At 61.3% G+C, this 21,547-nt stretch overlaps 2 protein-coding genes across 2 annotated transcripts; one reads left to right on the forward strand and one right to left on the reverse strand.

The window, feature by feature from the left end:
* Nucleotides 1–64: 64 nt before the first annotated feature.
* On the reverse strand, nt 65–9,071 carry LOC311215329 (bactericidal permeability-increasing protein-like). Its single transcript, XM_084296433.1, has 15 exons — nt 8,937–9,071; nt 7,936–8,050; nt 7,551–7,679; nt 6,702–6,857; nt 6,293–6,356; nt 4,300–4,363; nt 3,795–3,886; nt 3,471–3,647; nt 3,203–3,262; nt 2,812–2,979; nt 2,367–2,434; nt 2,184–2,232; nt 1,790–1,853; nt 1,176–1,252; nt 65–662 (listed from the first exon to the last, which is right to left on the reverse strand). Exons 1-15 carry the CDS (start codon nt 9,049–9,051, stop codon nt 609–611), a joined length of 1,452 nt encoding a protein of 483 aa, XP_084152559.1. The 5' UTR covers nt 9,052–9,071; the 3' UTR covers nt 65–608.
* Nucleotides 9,072–14,180: 5,109 nt separating this feature from the next.
* On the forward strand, nt 14,181–21,402 carry LOC311215314 (uncharacterized protein KIAA1755-like; the record flags this gene model as incomplete). The annotated part of the gene is made up of 9 exons (XM_084296412.1): nt 14,181–14,315; nt 14,744–14,978; nt 17,296–17,419; nt 17,813–17,906; nt 18,693–18,779; nt 19,253–19,369; nt 19,694–19,792; nt 19,876–20,025; nt 20,681–21,402. The coding sequence occupies 9 exons, from the start codon at nt 14,181–14,183 to the stop codon at nt 20,717–20,719; spliced, it is 1,080 nt and encodes a 359-aa protein (XP_084152538.1). The 3' UTR covers nt 20,720–21,402.
* Nucleotides 21,403–21,547: the final 145 nt, after the last annotated feature.

The following is a 21,547-nucleotide window of genomic DNA, read 5'->3' on the forward strand; positions in this document are numbered from 1 at the left end:
CGGTGAATGTGCACGAAGGGGGATGTAACGAGGCAGTAACAGGAGTGATTTCCATGTGGTGTTTTTATATAAAAGGCTCAGAGTGGGGCGCAGCCCCCCCACAGGGTGCTGGAAGCCCCCCTGGCTGAGCAGGGCTTCGTACAGCACCGCAGGGAAGCGCTCGCTGGAGGTGAAGCGCATGCAGGAGGGGAAAACGCCGCCAGGCCTCGTCCCAAGCCTCGGCTCTGTCAGCCCCAGCCTGGTGGTGGTCGGTGGCTCCTCGGGGCCAGGGCAGGAGAGGGCCCAGGACCCGCAGCAGCAGCGATTTGGGGTGGGCAGGGACCTCCCGGGGTCCCCTCAGCCCAGCCCGGGCCGTGGGGCTCGGCCCCTGGGGTGGTTCTGGCCCCCGCCCGCGCGTCTGCGGTTTGTCCTCTGGCTGCTCGGGCTGGGGCGGCCGATGAGTCAGGGTCTGGCAGAGCCGCTTGTTTGCTGTCTCGGCGGCGGGGACGGCGGCGGGGAGCTGGGGTTGGGAGCCAGGGGTGCGGGATGGGAACCGGGAACGCTCGGAGGGGCAGCACGGGGCAGGCGAGATGGGGGCGTTGTCGGCGCTGAAGGTCGCTGTGGTCGTCTTATCTGCCTTGCCTGGGCTGGTAGCGAACGTTGGCTCCAAACAGCAGGAAATTCTAGGAGAAGGGGAGAGGAAGTCTGTGATGCGTCCTTGCAGCTGCTTTGCTGTTAGAGCCAGCCCTGCTCATCACCCGACGCTCTGGGGAGGGAGCGTGGGCACTGTGGTTCTGCCATCCTTGGCTAATTTTAGCTCCGGAAGGGCTCTGAAGATGTTCCACAGCCACACCCCGCTGTAAACATCCAGCACCCAGCCTGTGGCACTCCTCCGGGGCCTCCCCGGGCCTCCCCAAGCGCAGGATTCCTCCCTCCTGCCTGGGTCCGGGGCTGCAGCTGCTCGGCCGCCACGCACAGAGCCCCGCCAGGCTCGGGGCTGAGCTGCCGCGGAGCTCCACTTACTATAAAAAGTGTCATGGGAAATTCGGGCCCTGGTTTTAAAATCTGCAGAACACGGCCCTGCCTGAGTCACTGCTGTGTGTGAAATTTGCTTCATTCCCCCTTCTCCAGGCACCTTGCCTGGCCCCCGCCTCTCGGGGACGAGTGGCAGGACCAGCTCCAGCCCCTCCACTCACCTCATGAAACTGCACGATGGGGTCGGAGAGCTGTACTTGGGCTGGCAGCGGCAGAGGGAAGCCCTTACCTAATCTCTCTGGAAAAGAAAACACACACAGCTGTGTTGGAACGAGAAGCGAGAGGGAGCAAGGGGCCGTGCAAAGCAGGCGGCTGCTTCCTACCCCCGGCCCTTCCTTTGTCCCCCCTGCCCTGGGAAGGCAGAGGGAGCTCCTCCAGGCTACGCTAAGGCCTGGGGGCTTCACGTTGTGCTGTGCCCCCGGGGCCCCTGGCAGCCTCCAGCCCCACTCTGGCCTGATTTGTTCAGCTGTAATGAGAAGCAGCGAGCGGGGGAGAGGGTCTGGAAAGCATTAGGATGTGTGTCAGGCTCATTTTTTCCATTGCGTTCACTTCTGGATGTGTGTCACAGTGCAGAGAGGCTCCCGCACTCAGTTACCCACAGCCCTCCTCTGCCAACCCCAAACACGCCGGGCACTGCTGCTGCCTCTTCTCTGCAGGTTTTACCTCCTGAGCAGGCCTGACAACAGGGGCTTAGTTAACAACCTGGACCTGCCCGGGTAGAGTGACCTGAGTGGTGTCTGTTCCGGCAGCCCCATTCCCCCCAGTGGGTTATTACCATTAAGACGTGGGAGCAGGATACTGGAGGCAACTACGTTCATTATTGACTGCATCATTTTCACCTGGAGATACAGAGAGAGGGAGGAGGAAAAGAGCTTTAGTCTGTGGGAGAGCAGGTGACCAGATCCCAGAGGATAATTAGGAAGAGTTAAAATAAAGGAGAAGCTGGGATGGGTGCACACTTCACCAGAGACCTGTGGTTTTGTCTGGGCCACGCAGGTGGAGTAGGAAGCATAGTGGTAAAAAAAGGGGATAGTAGCGAGCTCTGCTCCCTTGCCCAGTCTCACAGGGAGGTGCCCGTGGGGTCAGCATCCCTCAGTGGTGGGGGTGAGGGGGTGAGTCCCTTCCTCAGCACCTGGCAGGCTCCCACCTCCATGTCAGGGACAGCTTACCTTGAAAGTGCCGGTGCCGACATCTGAATGCTTCAGCGTGAGCTTCATCCTGTGCAGAGGGAAGCAGAGCTTTGCAGTGCCCATGGCCGTCCCACTCCCTCCAGCCCCAGCTCATCCCCTCTGCCCGAGGTCCCCATCCCCAGCACCCCCCTCAGCAGCGGTTCATTGGGACCTGCAGCTCACCTGCCCACGGCCAGGCTCCCAACCATGCGGCCAGACTGCACGTCCGCGGTGGCAGACACGTTGCCTGTCTGAGGAAAGAGGCAGAGCTCTGGCAGTGCCCCCCCAGCTCCTCCCAAAACAGGCGCAGGGGGCTCAGAGCAGCCCAAAGGCAGCCAGACCGACCTCCCGTCAGGGCCCTGTTCACACCCAGTGTGAAAACCAGCATTTGTGGGCTCGGGTATTTCTGCTGGGGTCACCCCATGTGCCCGACTGGGCTGGTTGCAGGAGGCAGCTCTCAGCAGGAGCACAGCACGGATGGCACAGGATCCCCAAACATGACGGGAAGGTGCTGCACAGCTCGGGAGCTCCCACCTTTGCTCACGGGGCACCACAGCAGACTGGGGCTGTGCGAGGGGCTCCCCAGCCGGGCCCAGTAACCCCACCGCAGCCCTGGACCCCAACTCACCAATCCAAGGAGGAAGAGGGGGGCCAGGTTGCCATTGGGATAGATGGCATAAGCCTGGATGTCCACAACAGGCTGGAGCGAGACCCCGTTTGTTCCGATGTTCAGGAATGGGGCGGAGGGAGCAGACAGCCTGAACTTCATCGGCATGTTGGGGTACATCTCGTCCAGCTGCAAAGGAGCAGGGAGAGGGGAGGAACTGCAGCACAAAACCTCCTGTAGCTCTACAGCCTGCTGCTGCTGAGCTCCTTCCCGTGCCAGCAGCTCATGGTGTGCAGGGATGCAGCACCCAGAGCACGGCCCCGCTGCGAATGCCCCTCACTGGGAACCTGGGGCTGGGCTCTCTGGAGGGCCACCTCGCACAGAGCCTGTGCTGGGCAGGGCCGGGGCTCACCTGGGGAAGGAAGGCCGCGAAGGTGGAGGTGTTCAAACGGAATTCGATGTCCTTCGGGATCTGCGGGAGGAAGACGGTTACTGCCCAGCACTGCAGCGTGGCGCTGGGGCAGGATCAGCCCCTTGGGCACCTCGTGGGTGCAGCAAGGACATCTCAGCCCCTGCCCTGTGCCCAGAGCAGTTCCACGGGGAAGCGTGGAGGAGACCGTGGTGCAGAGGAGCCCTGTGAGTCTGCCAGCCGCTGACCCCACGCCACCTCCCCTCCTTACCATGGCGTCCGTGATTTCGAAGATGAGTGCCCCAGCCGTGTGGTAGGCGAAGCTGGCGGTGTTGAAGAAGTAGCTGGAGACCCCGAAGTAAACCATGCGGTTGTGTTCAGGAGGAATGGCCAGCGCTGGCGGAGTGAAGGGGACGGGGGTGTGCTGTGCCAGGGAGAAGCATTCGCCCTGGAAGGACAGGAGTGGGTGAAGCAGTGCTGGTGGGGCTCAGCCAGGCTGGGGAATGGCATTTGCAGGCGGTGACAGACCCCTGCCTCCCTCCTGCCCCCTGCAACGGCATCAGCCACACCGAGCTTCCCGAGGGCAGCCTCTCACCTTCAGGTCCACATTGAGGAACTGGGCAGTGGCAACCGGGGCTGCTGTCAAGGAGTAATCGATCCCAGCCACGGCATCTATGTTGGCTGTGACTGCAAAACATGGGGCAGAGGATGAGCGAGAGCTGGGAGCAGCTTGCCTCTGCTGACACAGAGCCTTGCCCCTGCTTCCTGGTGCAACGGCACAATAGCAGTTTCACACGTGTTCGCTTCTGTTTAGAAATAAAAATTAAATTTTCCTCTTCACTTTGTTTCTCAGCCATGCAAACTAACTCCTGGACCTGAGACACCATCCGGGTCCCCTGTGCCCAGTCTCAGCACAGTCTCTCCCTGTGGGAGGACTGAGTGCATGGTGACAGCTCTGCTGTGTGGTGCTCCACAGCTCCCAGCACGTGTGCGGAAATACAAAGAAATGGAGAGTGGGCACAAGGTAAAACACCATCCCCGTGGCCAGGAAATGCTAGGAAGAAATGCTTCCCAAGCCCCGTGCAGTGCTCACGCAGTACCTGGTACGGTCTGGAGGTACGGCTGGAGGTATCTTCTGGCAGAGCTACGCAGGGTTTCACAGACCTGGGGAAACAAAGGCAACGGAGCTCAGCAGCCTGGCTCTGCTGGGACACACAGCCCTGGGTGGGAGCCTCGGGCATGTGCTCTGCTGCCTGGTGCTGTTTGTATTCTTTGCAAAAACCTGCTTAGATAAAAGATTACACAGTGACGTTCTTCTCTATTCATCAGACAGTACTTAATTAAGTATCTGAGAGACAGGCAGAGTTTATACCTGCAAATATCTGCTTACGGCAGGTTCCCCACACAGTTTAGCTGCATTGGGGCCCTTTGAAGGATTCTCAGCTGTGCCCTCAGACTTCCTACAGTCTCTGCGGGAATGCTTTGTGCTGAGTGGCTACGACTTAGCAGAAGCAGAGCAACTGAAAGAGTTAATCTGCCCCTGAAGGGGCAGGAGCACTCCTACCTGTGCACCCACAAAGCACAGCTGTGGAGCTGGGGCAGCTTTGTGCTGCCAGGGGAGAGGACCAAATCCCTCTGCCGCTGTCATCCACAGGCAAAGCCTCAGCATTAGTGGAGGATTTAAATGCAGCCTAAAAGCTGGCTCAGGAATTTACTGCAGGAAGCAGTCCTGTAGACGGCCGAGATAATCTGCACAATCTCTCTTCCAATGCCATCCTGGCACAAGAACCCCCGTGCAGGATGAGGCCATCATCTGCCCGACCAGGCAGCCAGCTGGCAGCGCTGACAGCGAGACGCGGAGCTCGGGGGGAGCAGCGGCCGCGCTGGCAATTCCTGGTGGCTGGCTGCACTGCTGGGAGGAAGAGGAGGGATGGGGCCGTGGGCATGATTTTATCAGCAGAGGCTTGCTGGTAAGCTGCCTGTCCCCCTGCCTAGTAGAATAGAATCATGGAACAGAACAGAACAGTTCACTTGGAAGGGACCTGCAGAGATCATCAAGTCCGAATTTGTCTGCAGGTGCTGGACCCCCAGGTCCCTCCTGGCCCCTGGGCACTGCCCAGCCCCGCAGCAAGAGCTGCAGGTGCCCACAGGTTGCTGGAGCAAGACTGGGACAGGGACGGGGCTGAGCAGGGTCCTGCAGCACTCCCAGCCCTGCCCTCTCCTCTGCTCCATCTCAAGCAGGGAGAAAGCCCCTGGAGAAACGCGTGTCTGGCGAAGGGGCTGGGCTGCTGGGGCAGATTCCCCAGCTGCCTCCTTCCAGGAGATACCACAGCCTGAAAGCCTTTCTGCCTGGCCCCAGCCTTGCTCCTGCTGCCAGCCCATCTGCTGCCAGGGCTCCAGGTGGCCCCCAGGCAGCAGGAGATGGCATCGGCCAGAGCCAAATGCGCCCCGGCCTGGACCCGACCTGCAGCAGGGTGGGATTTGCCTGCTCTCCAACTGCCTCCTTCCTGAGCAAGGTTCACGGCCAGGGAGGTTGTAGCTCCTGCCAGCGAGCCTCGTAGTAATTATTGCTAACAGCTTGTTTCCATGTCTTGATGCCAGTCTCCTGCATGGAGGTTTTTGTACGGGGCTGAAGGTACCAGGGCTTCCCTGGTGCACCCCGTTACAAGATGGCAAGCAGCTGAAATCCAGAGATGAGGATTTCTAACCTATTGCTCCCAAAAGCATGTGTGAGTGTGGGCCATTTAAAGGGCAGCTCTGAGCGGGTTTCCTCTGTTACAATGAGTTTGGCCGAGGCCTAAGATCTAATTAACTGACCACATGGAAAGAGAAGTATTTGTTAATTGGGAACCAATTATACTGGGCTTTGGCAAATGCTGCATGTTTAGAATCCAGCCCGAGCCATGTGATGCTGTGGGGACTGCACTTAGCATGTGCCCATTCCTCACGGTTTCCACCAGATCAGCACTGTGCCCGCACGCTCTGGCCCTGCTTAAATCTGTAGGTGTGACCTGAGCCCTTGAAACGTCTGTTACAAGGGAGGGCTACAGAGCACCAGAAAGCCTAGAGCTCTACCGAGCTTCTTTCACGTACCTTGCCCTCCAAGTTTTCCTTGAATTTGGACGCAATGGTTTTATGGAAGAGGTTGTAAAGCCAACTGCAGAGAAAAGGAGAGAGGGAGTCATTTTTGCTCTAGCTCAGAGGATGCTGCAGAAGTATTGGTGCAGGAAAGGGAGACACCGGAGCTGTGGGACACTGGGGAGTGCCATTCCCATGCCAGCCTGGAGTCAAGCTTTGCCTCGGGGTTTACATTTGCAAACAAACCTGCTTGTAAACAACATGCATACAAGTCTCGTGACTGCCCCGAAACTTCTCCCTTAAATGTGCAGCCACAGCAGGACAAACTCAGAGCAGATTCAGGCACATACTGTGCCTGGCAGCCACCTTTCCTATCCCAGCTGGGCTAACACGCAGGATTTCTAGGCCTTCACGGTGACGTTACCTCAATTTGCCTGAAAAGTGTACGCGGACATTGGAGATACTGGTGCTGCAGGCAGAGATATCAACCGTCGGCTTCCCAGAGTCATCTCTGCCCAGCTTCAGGGTGGTCTTGATGTATATGTGCTCCACGTTCAGGTTGAACGACCCATGGTGCCGGCTGCAGGGAGAGGAAGGACAAGAAAGGGGACAATTGTCACCAGTGGGTCCTGGTGCAGGGACCCAGAGCTTCCAGAGGGGTCTGTCTGCCTCAGGCTCTGCTTGCAGTGAGTGTCTGGAGGAGACCGAGAAGGCTTTTAAACTCAGGGAAACTGGATTTCATTGGAATATAAACTAGGCAAGGTAGCCTTTAAACAGAAAGAACCGAAAGTAAGCCAGGGAGATGGCAGAGAAGCGGGCGAGTTCACACACAGCTCTCAGCATCCGCCCAGCTCTTCCTTCCCAGCCCGTTTCATCAGCAGCTTTCTGAGCAGCAGCACCCTCTGCACGTGGGTGCTCAGGGGGCTGCTTCCCGGCCCCAGCCCAGCTTGAACAAGCAGGAGGGACCAACCCCATGTGCCCAGGTGAGGGGAGATGGCACTCATGTTACCTCCCCGACCATTTGGCTGCCTGGCCAGCCGCGGGTGCCCTGGCATGGGGAGAGGGACCTTGCGGTGCTCCCCCGGGGCAGGACTAAAGCAGCTGCAGCCCAGCTGGGGGAGTCAGGATATCCACAGGTAACAAAGCAAGGGCTGCCCGAACCATGAAGAAGGCAGAGGAGGGAAAAAAGCTCATCCAGATTCAGAGAGGGAAATGCAGAGTGAGGTGCCTGTGCCAGGGAAGGGGCTGTGCGCAGGGACAGCCGAGTACCCACAGGATGCGCAGCTTCACACGCCAGTTCCCGTCCAGCTCAGCAAAGGCGTTGGAGATGGAGACTTGCAGGCCCTCGTTGGGGACCAGGGAAATCTGTGAGTGTGGCAACTGGAAATCGCGAAGGTTCAATCTAAAATAATAAAATAAAATAAAATAAAATAAAATAAAATAAAATAAAATAAAATAAAATAAAATAAAATAAAATAAAATAAAATAAAATAAAATAAAATAAAATAAAATAAAATAAAATAAAATAAAATAAAATAAAATAAAGGCATGTGAGAGGGAGTGCCTCACACTAGATGCCCAACTGGGGAGGGCAGGAGCAAAGGCACCGTGCCAGCAGCATCCCCAGCTCCCATCCTGCTCCCACTGGCAGGGCTCACCCGGAGATCTCGTAGCGCACCTTCCCCAAGACCGGGATTCGGGATTCACCCGAGATGTCTTGCAGCTTCAGCTGGGCCAGCTCCTTCTCCAAGATAGCAACCCCGTGCTGCTTGGCTGTGGGGGCAAAGAAACAGCATCATTGTCATGCACTGCCAAGGGAGCCAGGAGCGTGCACCAGGTACATGGCAAAAGGGTTAAAGGAGACACCAGTGGCCTGGCTGCTCTCCACTGTGCAAGCTCTTGCTGGAGCTAATCTTTGTGCAGCACAGAGCCCTGCAAGTTTGCAGGCATTGCCTAATGTCTGCTTGCTTGCAAGCCCTGGGAAGGTGGCAGCCAGGCGGCAGGAGAAAGGAGGAGCTGGTCCCTGGCAGGAGGTGCCCAGCTCCGTGCTGCTCCATGCCCCGTGCCAGCAGGCAAAGCCAGGCAGAGCCCCCGTCCTGGGGTGTGAGCAAGTGCTGCAGCCCTGCACCCATCTGGGAAGGGGAGCCACGTCCTCCCCCGACAGCTAGCAAAGCCGCTGGGTAAATGAGCTGTTTCTCACACAGTGTATTTCAATCCATAACAGCGCTCCGCTGGAGCCGGGGCCCTGCCTGCCTCAATAAACCCAGCACAGAGCCCATCCATCTCCGTCACCGCCTTCCTGGCACCTCCCCACCGCCTCCCTCCACCGCAGCTCGCTCCTCTGGGGCTCGGGCTCGGCTGCCTGGATGCGTGCCATGAGCGGGAGGCCCTCCTGCCCCGCCAGCCCTGTGCCTCCTCAAGCCGGGGTCTCCCCTGTTGCCACCTGGGTGCAGCCCCCAGCCCCCTGCAGGACCTGGCTGCTCTGCACAGACTCAGTGGAGACAGCAGCAGGAGCAGATGGGGACATCAGGGCGATGCTGCCTTTGGCACACATGGCCGAGGCTGCCCCTGTCCTGCCCCAGAACTGCATGAGCATCCAGCTCTGCGCCTCAGCCGTCAGCACCTGCAAGAGAGGAGGGAGATCAGGAGCCGAACCCACCATAGTCCAAGCCAGCCTGGGTGATCCTGACCACAAAACCAGGGTTGGTGGCTCCACTGAGCGCCAGTCCCAAAGCCAGCATGGTGCTGGCCGCCAAAAGGCTCCACACTCCCATCCCAGCTGTCTGACGGTGCCGTGCTGCTGCCTGGCTCTCTCTGCCCGCAGCGCCTTTATATCCACTCCAAAAGGGGAACTGCGGACGAAGCAGGATGCAGATCCACTTCTGCAGCCCACGCGGGGCATCCCCTCAGCCTGGTGCTTCCTGCTTGGCTGCTGCCCTGCTCCCAAAGCGGTGGGGAAGGCCGGTGAGGACCAGGAGCTAACGGCCCCTCCCCACAGCAGCAACTGCCCAGGCACAGAGGAGCCGCTGGCCTCAGCTCCCTGCTGCTGGCTGCGTTTATGGGGCACTTGTTTGCTTTTTGCCCTGCCCGGTTGCTTTGCCCTCCGCCCAGCAAAGGCCGTCCCCGTCCTGCCCCGCGGGGCCACTGCTGTGCCCTGACAGCTGCCACCACCACAATCCAGACCTGTCCAAGGCGCTGGTTGTAGTGTTACCAGTGGAACAGCCTTGGGGCAGAACAAGGGCTAAAGTTAACGTCTTTTTGCCTCCTGCAAGTAAATCCCAAGCCACCTCACACCCAGGGGCTGACCAAGAGGCCCCCACCTTAGGCTGGGTGGCTACAATGGGGCCGAGGGAGGCCAGAATTGAGGATCGAGGGGTGCCTGCACACCTCCCCGTGCCAGCCCCAGAGCTCTGCCCAGGAGACATCTGTTGTACTGCAGATGAGCACCAGATGCAAAACTTCTGGGGTCCCAAGTGCCGCAGCTCATGGGTGCACGAGGGGGTGCAGCGAGGCGGGGAGGCAGCAGTCTGTGGGGTAGGGCTGGGCCTCCCCGCTGCCTCAGGCTTCCTGCAGGGCCCAGCAGCCACCAGCTCCCCGGCCATCACTACGAGAGCTGATGGAAGATGAAGTGATTCAGAAGTGATGTGCTTTTATTTTCCTTTCTGGAAGCAGCAAAGGAAGTCCTCAGCAGCTGATGCGGGCAGATCTCTCCCCCTATCCAGGGAAGTCCTAGTTGCCAGAGGCAACATCCTTGCGCTAAGCGCTTGTGAAATCCTGAAACCCGGATTGAGCTTGTTGCTCAAGCACAGCAGCCTGGCATGACCGCGCCACGGGGCCTGGAGAGCAGCTGCCTGCCCAGTGCAGCCCAGGCAGGGCCGCGGAGCCTGGGCTGGCTTTGCTGGGGGCTTCAGCACACGGAGGCTCAGTACTGGTGGGACCTGAGACCTCAGCTCCTTTTGTCTTTCTTCCCCACAGTTGCAGGCTGCCTCACTAGCACGCGACAAGCGCACACCAGAGTTGCAGATGAGGCTCTGGGGAGCAGGACCGCAGTCCCTATGTCCCTGAGCTGCCCGTTTGATGAGCGTGATGGGTCAGCCCTACCCCTTTGTGTACAGCTGCTGGGGCTGTGCCACAAGGCAGCAGCAGAAGCCCATGCAGGACCCAGAGGCCCAGCAGGCCAGGTGGTGACGGTGCCTGCCAGTGCAAGGAACATGGCCTGGGGGAGAGCCACGTCCCACAGGATGCTCCATGGGCTGCCCAGAGCCATCAGCACTGACCCCAACACATCTCTGGTGCCCAGGAGCCCCAGGGCAGAACTCGATGTACACAGGAAGAGGAAGCCTGGAGCAGAGGAGAAGGTTCAAAAGCCAAAGCTCCGTTTCAGCTTTTTGCTGAGTCTTGCTCGCAGTGAAGGAGGAACTCCCCAGAGCCGCACGTTTGTGGCACGGCATCTCTGCGGGGCAGTTTCAAAATGATGTTTAAGACACTCAGGATGAGCATTAAGGAACCAGAACCTCTCCCGTGAGGAGAAATGAAATTTCTTGGGGGACAGCATGCTGAGGAAGCACAAACACAACGTTTTCCTTCTGGCTTTGAGCAAATTTTAAAGCTGAACTGAAAAAACACCGCGTGAAGCCTGACCAAACAATCCCGTGTTTGTCAAGGAACAGTTGGAACCACTTCTAACACCCAACACCGAGGGCTAGTCCCAGCAGTGCTTCCTGCTGGGGGTGACAGCGGTGAATTAACCACAAAGCCTGGCCGCTTGTGGGGGAAAGGCTTGGGGGGCTGCTCTGCTCCCCAGGGCTGCCAGAGCTGGGCCTGGCCGCCCCACGGGGGCACGGGGCTTGCTGGGCTGTGTCCAGCATCACCTGGCAGAGCCGGGAGGTTCCTCTCTGCCGGCTGCCCTGGGGCACGGCTCAGGACCCTCGTGCTGCCATCCCCCTGCCATCCTTCCCCCCCATCACGTTGTCCTCCGGCCCCACATGCTCCTTGCCACGTGCAGGCAGTTCCTGGTCCTGCTCGCAGCTCTTTCCACATCTCCTACATGACGCAATGGCCAAACCCATCCTGCAGTTGTGTGCCTGGGCTCTCAGAGGGGACCCAGGGCTTTGGCTGCGGCCCTGCTCCATCCCCACGGCCGTGGTGGGTGTGTGGCCTGTGCCCCACCGCTGCTGGCTGAGGCAGTGCGTGTGGCCAGGCCACTGCTCCTCGGGCAGCGAGCAGGACACCCAGGCACGGGACTTTGGCGAGGAAACCCATCCACACCCGTTGTGTGCGGTGCCACAAACACCACGGGACTTCCCCACGGGGTGGCTCTCTGCCAGTACCCGGTCACCAGCTGATGCCAGCCCGGACGGCCGCATCAAAGATGAGCAGCTCCTGGCTTATCTGGCCTTCATTTGTGGCCACAAAGCCCAGCTGTGGTCTGGCAAATGCTCTAAAGGGGAAACCATGGGGAAACCCCGGGGGCACTCCACAAAAAAGTGAGAGCAAGCCAGCCGGTTTCAGAGGGAACCTGCAAGAAAGGAGGTCCATGGCCGGGAATAAAACCCTCCCTCCATCCACAACCCCCCTTTGCCACCAACAGGGCCAGAGGGCTCTGCCCAGGACCCACGGTGCCATCACGGATGTCCCTGGAGCTGCAGGGATATCACCCACAAAATGCCATCATCGGGGGGTGCTGAGGGCTGTGGCTCACCCCCACCTGCTGCTGTGAGCCCCCGGCAGCACCCAAAAATACGGTCAGGCAGCGGGGGGGCTCTCCCAATGCTGTTTTGCCAGCTGTGGGATCGGCGTGACCCAGCTCCGGCTGTTCTGGGAGGCAGGGACGGCTCTCAGTCAGCGCGGGGTCAGCAGCTGACGCCAGCCCTGACGGCTGCATCAAAGATGAGTGACCAGACACGCTGGGGGACACAAGAGCTAAGAAAGGGGGGGGGTCACAGTGAGAAGTGTCAATTTGCAGATGAGGACCCTGGGTGCAGGGGTTTGGCCACAAGCAATGAGGCTCCCAGCAGGAGCTTGGCCCCCGGGACCTTCCCCAACGCCAGGCTCACCACACTCTGCCTCTGCCCCAGTGCTGTCCCAGGGCCCCCCCAGAGCAGCTCCACAGCCAGGGCGTCCCCCACCCATGGGGGGCTGCCAGCACCCTGACACACTGCCCCCCTGCCCCCAGGGCACATTGCCTCCCAGCACGATGTCTGGGAGCCTCGGGGAGACAAAAGGGGACGCAGAGGGGGTGATTTTGCAGAAAAGTAAAAATAAAAATGCAAGAATGATGACCTCAGGCAGAGCCAGGGCTGGGGAGGGGGGGGGGTCTGAATGGTGGCTCTGTGCCGCCGGAGGGGCAGGGCGAGAGGCCACATGCAGCCTGCCCCGGCAGCTGCTCGGGCAAAACAGGAGGTGGAGAAAGGGAGCAAAAGAGGAGGGTGAGCTCATGGGGCCAGGGGTCCTGGGGGGCCCCCAGAAGCTCTGCCCTTTGCTGGGCAGGCCTGGCCCCCACCTGGCTGTCCCAGGGCAGCAGGAGGGTGCAGGGAGCTGCTCTGGGGGGTGTGGGGCTGGACCCTGCCATGCTGGGGGCATTCGCAGGGTGACAGCCCCCAAAAAGAGGAACCCACGGCCAGGCAGGGAGCTGCTGGCCTCGGGGACACTGCGGGGCCCAGTGTGGGGGTTCCACCAGCGTGGGGGTCCCACCAGGCTTCACATCACACCATCCTCTCCTGCTCAACTCAATTGCTGGTGCAGGACCCCTCAGCCATCCCCCGCCTGCCTGCAGCAGCTCTCAGAAGGCGCAGAAGCCAAAGCGAGTTCTTGGGCTGGCTTCAGAGGTAACCAGGCAATTCCAGCAGGCCAGAGCATGATCTCATGCTCCCTCCTACCCCACGCTCAGAGAATCTATAAAAAGGCTGAAGCAGACTATGTGAACTAACACAATTAAAGGAGCAATTGGCGGCTGGTGGGGAAGGGAGGAGCTGGCCCAATGGGCCCCAGTTGGCGTGAGGGTTCCTGGGGAGACGGCTGGGGCCGTGGGCCAACTGTGTGCCAGCACCGGCGGGGTCTGGGGGTCTGGGGATGTGCAGGGGGCTGCAGGGGGCTGCAGCGGGTGTCCCGGTCCCGCTCCCCACGGCTGAGCCTCTGCCCGCACACAGCTGCTGGCGCCTGAGCCCTGCAGCACTCGTGATCCGCACTGGCGACAAAAGGGCTCTCGCTTGCTCCCACGGAAATGGGAGGCAAAGCAGAAAGCCCTCCCTCGCGCCGTTCCTGCCTCCAAGCTCTCCAGCTGTACCTCCTCCCGCCTCGGCTTGTTTTCACAGCGTGTCCTTCGGCTGCTCGCTAATCCCTGGAGAAATCTTTGTTACCGAGACTGCCCCGGCAGCCCACGGCCCATGCTGCAGCCGTTCCAGCCATCTCCACTCTCGTCTCCATCCCAGCCCTGGCCCAGCCCTGAGCCTTTGCCTGCAAACACGAGGGGGGGCACGGCAGCGGGCAGGTGGGCACCCGGTGCTGTGCCTGGGGGACCGGAGAGCTGTGCTAAATGTCCGTGCTTTGCACACTGATACAGCGGACCTGAGGCTTTGGCTCTTGCACTGATTGCTTTTGTACAACTTCTGGTTGCCCAATCTCCCGCTCTGCCCCCAGATAGGTACTTTCCATTGCTGAATCATCCCAAAGAGCCGTCAAAGGCACTTTTCTTCTGCTCTACCTTTGGGCCAGCCCAGAAATAAAGACTCAAGAGTTCTGCGAAGCTTTCTCTTTGGCATACACCAGCCTGCGTTTAATTAAAAAGGGGAAATCCACCCCAATCAGCGTACGCCTGCACGTATGGCCGCTCACACACACACTCTGTATGCATGCACGTGCACACGCAGAGTTTTGCAGGTCCCTGGTGCTGGGGAGGACGGCGATGCACAGCGGGACGCGGCCGGGCACGGGGCTGGCCGGGGGCTTTGCAACCCCGCTGCCCCCCGAGCTGCAGCACGGAGCAGCCCTGGGCAGCGCAGCCGCGTGGTGGGGGCTCAGCGTGGGGGGAGGGGAGCGGGTGGGAGCGTGGCCCCCGTGGGCACGGGGCTGGCATCGGGACAGTTCCGTGCCGGGGCTGTGGGCGTCCCCATGGCCACAGTACAGCCACCCAAATGACACCCAAAGGACACCCAAAGGACACCCCACTCGGCGCCCCGTGGCCGGGCAGTGCTGGCAGCCGGAGCCACCGAGCCCGAGCGCCGCGTCCCACGGGCAGCCCCTGCTGCGCCCCCCTTCCTTTCCCTCCCCTCCCCTCTCCTCCGCTCCCCTCCCTCTCCTCTCCTCCCCTCCGCCCTCCCCTCCCCTCCCCCGCCAGCGGGGCTCGCTCTTTTTCTTCTTCTTTTCTTTCTTTCTTTCTATTTTTTTTCCCACATTGACGCGGCCGGTGGGAGGGAGCCTGCCCGTCGGACGGCCCGGGCGCGCCGATGGGGCCGGGGGTGGCGGCAGCCCCGCAGCACCCACGGGGCACCGGGACCTCATCGTGGGGCACCCGGACCACGTCTTGGGGCACTGGGACCTCATCACAGAGCCAACAGCCGGGGAGAAGCCGCAGCGGAGCGGCGGAGCGGGACGGGACAGCCGCGGGCAATAAAGCAGCGCTCGGGCCCCGCGGAAGGAAGAGGGAAGGGACAGTTATTGCCGCGGTCTCCCCCGGGCCCTCTGCCACTTCCCATTGAGCATGGTAATGCCTTCTGCTTTCGTATCCTTTACGCTGCCGCTGCCCCCAGCACCTGCTGCCCGCGCCCCGTGTGCCCGAGCACGAGGCTGGCACTGAGCGCGGAGGCGTCGGGTGGCAGCGGGCTCAAGGCGAGGCGTGTGCGGGGCCCGAGGGCTTCAAGTTCCCTGCAAAACTTGGGGTGCAACAATTGGGTGCTGCTGCCCGAGCCATGCCAGCCTCGCGGGCACAGGGACGTGCAGCACGTCCCCCCCAGGCTGTCTGTCCGTCCGTCCCTGCAGCTGCACACGCTGGTGCCTTGGGCTCCCGGGCGATGCTGCGTTGAGCGCTGGCCTCTGACTCCGTGCCGGGGCTGTGGGTGAGCGTTTGCATCCTGCCCTGCCAAACTCGCTGATGGGGAACTGTGGAAGAGGGAGAGGAGCTGTTATTCGCTGCTGGCCCTACTGCTCAAACCTCGCTCCCTCCTCAGCTGGGTAAAGGAGAGGGAGCGGAGTCACCCTGTGGCTTTGGGTATGAGTTAAACAACTTCCCCGCACCAAAACACCAAAGCCCAGCTCGCCGTGTTGGTATAAACCACTTCTGAAAAATATGGGTATTTGGGGAGAAATATCAATCTCTATTTAACAGCACTTTGGCTTATTAAAATGGAAATAGCTTTGCAAATGTAAATCTCCTTATGCTCCCTAATGCCTTTTGTTTCATTTCTGCACTCCCTTGCAGCTGGTGGAGGGAAGTGGGCTAATTGGTTCCTTTTTGATTCCTAATCACTCCCTGGCCAGGCTCTCCTCAACCTCTCGCACGAACACAAAGCTGCTGCGCTGTGTTTACCCCAAAAACCTCTCGCAGTGATGAAGTGCTTTGTGACACTTAACAAAAACATTTCTGGTCGTTCTAGGCCAAAATATTCCTCAGCACAACCCAGGCTGTATCTGGTGCCTCCATCAGTCAATACTTTTCTCCTGACTTTGGCTGACGCCGTCCCTGCTGCCTTAGGAAGTTCTGTGTGGTTTTATTCCATCTGCAGAAAAGTGCCTCTGGTTACTCAGTGGATCCGTCCCGTGGCAATCCACCTTGTGGCTGGGTTTTGTTGAGGGCCATGAGGTTGCCAAACCTTGCAGCGGGGCCGTCCCCGCTCTGACGCCCCACTTTACCCTGGCTGTGGGTCCACCAGTGACCCCCAGGCTCTGCTGGCTCAGCACCTTCCCCGCAGCGAGTGGCAGCCAGGCGGGACGAGGAGGGCAGCGTGGGGTCCTGGGGGGATGGCATCAGGGTGTCATTGGGCTTGGGATGGGGCTGTTGGCACTGATTGGGTTTGGGATGGGGCTGTTGGCACCGATTGGGTTTGGGATGGGGCTGTTGGCACCGATTGGGTTTGGGATGGGGCTGTTGGCACCGTGCACGCTCTTGCCCCTCCAGACCGCAGTCTGCCTGTGGCATGGAGCAGCCCCGTGGCTCCCTGTGTCCAGGCTCCTCTTTCTGATTTCTTTTGCTTTTTCATCAGTGCCAAATGAGCTTGGCCGGGGAGAGTTTGGTTTGGTTTCAGAAGAGCTGGTTTTGGGATGTGCCAGAGCTGTGCAGGGGTGGCCCTTCCCTGGCCCTGCTCTGCGCCACCGCACAGGATGGGAAGGAGCCGAGCTCGGGGTGTCGGGACAGGAGGCCCCCCAGGAAGGGATGTCATGCAGGCAGACCAAGCGTGAGAAAAGCAGCGGTCATTGGCACGCTCCGCAGGGAACGCACGTGCAGACCAGGCAGTGAGCAGGGCCTCGCTTTCTCCCTCTCTGCCCAGGCCCCGCAGCTCCTCCTTCCAGGCACGACGGTGCCACATTTCTGGGTACAGACACAGAAAGTGTCAAGAAGAATTAATGTCCGGAAAGCCCCCAGGTGGAAAATTTCCTTTCAGCTGGGAAAAAATAATAATAATTTAAAAAGACGTTAAAAAGGCAGCTGACACTGTGCTCAGCTGCACGGAGCCCTCCCACACCATTCCTCAGAAATGAAGCTTTTCAGCTTTTAGCTGCCAAATGCTAAATGTTTGGATACTTCCTTTTCCCAAGAGCTGGAATACTCTGGCAAAACCGTCTTTTTTTTTTTTTAAGGAAAACCGTCCCCAGCAGTTTGGCCCTGGAAATGCCAGGGCTGGTGCTGGTGTGAGAGCCCTCGCGGGCTGGCACGGCTCTCGCTGCCCCTGCTGAAGGGCTGGGAGGGAGCTGGGGCCGGGCAGCCACCGCCTCTTGGTGCTGGTGGGGCAGCGCTGTCTCGGTGAGGGCTGTGCACCCATGGGAGGGGGTCACTCACCCGGTCACTCACCCACTTTCCCCCGCAGGTGGCACGGACAAGCTGGGCAGGGCCCTCCTGCAGGTGACCACCAGCGGCAGCGCCTGGGGGGCCGCCTGGTGCTCTGCTGCTGAGCTGGCAAAGCTCCTCCTCTGCCTCTGCTCCCTCCCCAGGTAAGGGCTGGGTGGACCTGACAGGACCCCCCTGGCTGCTTCCTGGCTCGGGGGCTTCCAGGACGGGTGCCCTGTGTCCTGCATGCTCCGCGTTGGGCACACACTGGTTGGGCACACACTGGTTGGGCACATCCTGCACAGTCCTCGTGTCCTCAGTCCCCACCGCAGTCACCCTGGGGCAGGGGTGAGGACCCCGTGCCCCTGCTGAGGGCTGGTGGTGCTGGTGGTGCCATCCTGCACTGCCCCCAGCTGGGGCTCAGCCGTGGCCCCCGTGCTGCTGTTCCTTCGAGGGGCAGTGCTGCCCGGTCTTCCAGTGGGTCGTGTCCGAGGGGGCACCACTGCCGACCAGCAGAATTTGCCCCCTTGTCACTGTGCTTTATTTCCCTGGGCTAGGAAGGACGCGAAGGACAGCGGGCTGACGGCCGTGGTGGACGCCAGGCGCCAGCCTCCCTCCCCAGCCCTGTTCTCTGCTCTCCGCTCTGTCCAGGTACGTGGGGCTGAGCACTCTGTGGCAGGTATGTGCTGGGAGGTCCTGTCCCACAGGGGACACGGTGCCAGCCCTCCTCTGGTGGGATCCTGAGAGCCACATCCAGACCCTGCAGCTCAGAGCAGCCTTGCTGGCAGCCCCCCTGGGATGCCCGAGGCCGTGCTTTTATCTCACTCACAGATTTTTACCTGTAAGCGCCATGGGGAGGGTTTACGGGGACAGATCTCAGCTGCCTGCTGCATCATCACAATATATTTATCTAGAAAAATCACGTCTCTCTTGCTGCTTTCTCCCCAGCAGACATTCTCATCTCCTGACGGGACTGGCAGCACTTAAACAACCGCCCCTTTGTTCCCAAAGTTGCCGTTAAGTCTCTAATTTCTGGGCACGTCCACAGCAGCACAGACAGTCCCCGACCAGGACAGAGTCCCCTGCTCCAAAGAGAGCCCAAGCCAGGCTCTTGCACTCCCTGGCCCCATAAATACCAGCCCCGCTGCCCCTGCCGTTCAGGACCAAAGGTCTCAGCCCTGGCAGGATCCATCCTCTGCACCGCTGGTGCCGGGGAGGGACGTGCTGGCTGGTTCCTCTCCATGGGCCCTTTCTGCCAGGGAAGCCGCTGTGCTGGCTGGGGACAGGGCTGTGCCCTGAGCAATTGGTTTCCATTCCACGTGCCAGCGAGCCCTGGGAGCCTTTTCCTTTGTTTCCCCCTGGCTGTGGCATCGCCACAGGCAGCCTGCGGGCAGCGCGCTGGGGTTTGCCCCGGGTGACTCCCCCCTGCCTCCGCAGAGCGTCTCGCCAGGCTGCATCCACGGCGTGCTGCTGCTGGCTGACAAGGAGCTGGGCGCCCACCGCGAGAGGCTGCCCGGCGTGCAGGTGAGGGCAACCGTCCCCATCCAGCCCCTGACCCCTCCTCAGGGTCCCCCTGCTTGGGGACACCAGGCGGGTCCCCACCGCACCGGGGCTGCTGCCCCTAAGGGTCTGCTGGCGGGTGCCTCCCCAGTCACTGCCACTGTTTGGACACAGGTGTTGGGATAACAAATCTAAGCTTGACAGGGCTTATTCTTCTTCTAGTGCTGCTCTGTTTAATTAATATAATGTGAAATATTAATGGCTTGGTTACCTGGCATGGCTGTCGTGGCAGATTATTGCAGTCCAGGTGATCTCCCGTGCATCCAAACACGGTGGAGCTGCAGGGGGATGCAGCTTGGCATGCTCAGCCCCGGGGGAGCTCATGGGGCTCCCCATGGGGGTGTGGGGAGGAGGGATTCGGCCACCAGCTCCACGCTGTCCCTGGGGAATTCTTGGGGTTAGGACCTGGCGGCACTCACGAGCCTCCTGCCCCGCAGGTGGAGACCCTGACGTCGCTGAAGGCCCTGGGCCGCTACGTCGACAGCTCCCAGGTGACAGCGGAGCTGGACGGCACCTTCCCCTACTGCCACGGCGAGTGGGTTCAGTTCTTCCAGGTGTCTGTGATCACGCCGTCAGCTGTCTCCTCACCTTCCCGCGGTGCCCCTCTGTCCCCGAGGCTCTAAGCATGGAGCAGCTTTTGTGTCTCACGGGCATCCCCAGGAAAGCAATAGGAACGCTTGCTTTTGGCTTCGCACCCACATCCACCTCCGCTCCCTTCCTCACCGGCCTTCACGCAGTGTCCCCAAAATATTCCCCACTGGCTTAGTAGTGCCTCTCCTCCTCCTTCTGCACCTCTGCCTCCTCCCTGCAGCCTCTGCTCCCATCCCGCTGCCCGTGCAGCCGCCCAGCCCCGCTCACCCCGGTGCTTCCCCCCGCAGAAGCTGCATCCCTTCACGGCCAGCCTCAGGCGGGCATCGGAGCTGCTGCAGAGCTGCATCCAGGAGCTGCGGAGCGCTGACGGCCTGGCAGGGACACAGGTACCGGGGGGCTGTCCCCATCCCTTTTCCCTCATGGCATAGCCCTGAGCCCCCAGCTGAGGCCCGTGTCCGTCCCTTGGCAGGATGCGGCCGCGTGCATCGGGCGGCACCAGGAGCTGATGCGCAGGGTGCTGAGCGACCCGCAGCTGGTCCGCCTGCAGCGCGAGGGGGGGGGCCGTGCTGGCACGGCTGCGGAGGGAGGCCGCCCGGCTCAGCACCTCGCCACACGTCAGGTAGGAACAGGGCGGCTGCGATGGCGAGGGGGGGACTGGAACCTGGCAGAGCCACCTCCCTGGGGACAGCCCGGGTCCCACCAGCACCAGCATCTTCCCAGCGCATCCCAGCGCTGACTCCGTGCCCGCTCCTGCCCCGCAACCTCCCTGCAGCTGGATGGCCCGGTGCAGGATTTCTGCCGTCATCCCACGGCCTTGGACCTGGCTCTGGGCTGCTCGAGGCCACCTGCAGCGAGCCCCGCGGGCTGGTCTCAGGCAGAGCCGCTAGATGGGGCCAGGCCCCGGCGATGCCGCACGTGTCCGTGGTGCCGCACGCATGCAGCACTGCTGCTCGTGTCCAGCAACGCCGCTCACGCTCGGCGGCGCACACACACACACTGCAGCACTGGTCCCACTGCTGCCCCCTGCTCCCTTCCCTGGGCTGTCCTACACCAAACCCCATCCCATTGCCTGATGCCTTCAGCCCCGCTCGCCTCATGGGATGGGGAGATCAAGACACAGCAGTCCCCGTGTTGGACACATCAGTGTCCCTGTGCTCCCCTGCAGCACGCGTGGTGACGGGGCTGCTGCAACAAAGGCAGAGACGGGGGTGACACAGATATCCGCCGTGAATCGATCTCTCATTTACAAGCTCTTTCTATGATCCCCTCCACAGGAAGCAAGCAGCAGTCCCACAAGAGGCGAGCTGCACTAAAGGTACTTTCCCTTCCAGCCGATACAGACAAGGCAAGCCAAAATTAAAGGCAGGCTCTGCTGGTGGCACCGGGAAACCCGAGTGCCTCCGAGCACATCACTCCAACACCAGAGGCCTGGACGGTGGCTAGCGGAGGGGCTGAAGCTCCTGCCCTACTGAGACACGGAACTCATTGCAATTAATGCCCCTCTCCCCTGGGCACTGCATCCTGCGAGCCCTGCCACAGCTGCTGCCGGCACCCCGGGGCGCCCACAGCCCCGCAGCTCTCCCACCACGACCCCCACCGGGGCTTCAGCCTGGCCTCGGCCCGGCAGACAGGGCAGGGCAGGGCAGGGCAGGGCCCGGCGGCACCGACCTGTGCCAGGCCCGGCGGCAGCGCCCCGCTCCGGCCCGGGGGGCGGTGGCGGCCCGGGGGGGGCCCTCAGGAAATGCCTCAGGTCCGGCCCCGGGGGCAGCGCGGCCCCGCGGCCCCCCGGCCGCTCGCCGGGCCCGCAGCTCGCTCCGCGGGAGGCCCCGGGGCTGGCAGCCACCGAGCCGAGGCGCCCGGCCGCCCGCAGCACGCGGCCGCAGCCCTGCATGGCCGGGACCGGGGGACAGGACCGGGACCGGGACCGGGACCGGGGACGGGGACGGGGACGGGGACGGGGACGGAGGCGGCGCGGCCCCGGTGTGCGCCGCCAGCAGCGGCCCCGCCGCGTCCCCGCCCCGCGTCCCCGCGTTCCGCTCCGGCACCGTTCCGCCGGGGCTCGCCCGGTCCGTGCAGCGTCCCACCCCCCCCAAAAAAATAAATAAATAAAGGGAAAAGCGCGATCGTGCCCGGTGTTTTTT

Source organism: Netta rufina (assembly GCF_964035555.1).
Source record: "Netta rufina genome assembly, chromosome: 16".
NCBI classification, from domain to species: Eukaryota; Metazoa; Chordata; class Aves; order Anseriformes; family Anatidae; genus Netta; species Netta rufina.

Coding starts and splice junctions, on each gene's coding strand:
- LOC311215329 (XM_084296433.1), bottom strand. CDS start 9,051: ATGGGAGTGTGGAGCCTTTTGGCGGCCAGCACCATGCTGGCTTTGGGA. Junction 2,980..3,202: donor TCGCGGCCTTCCTTCCCCAG/GTGAGCCCCGGC, acceptor GCTCCTTTGCAG/CTGGACGAGATGTACCCCAA. Junction 663..1,175: donor CCATCGTGCAGTTTCATGAG/GTGAGTGGAGGG, acceptor CCCTTCTCCTAG/AATTTCCTGCTGTTTGGAGC.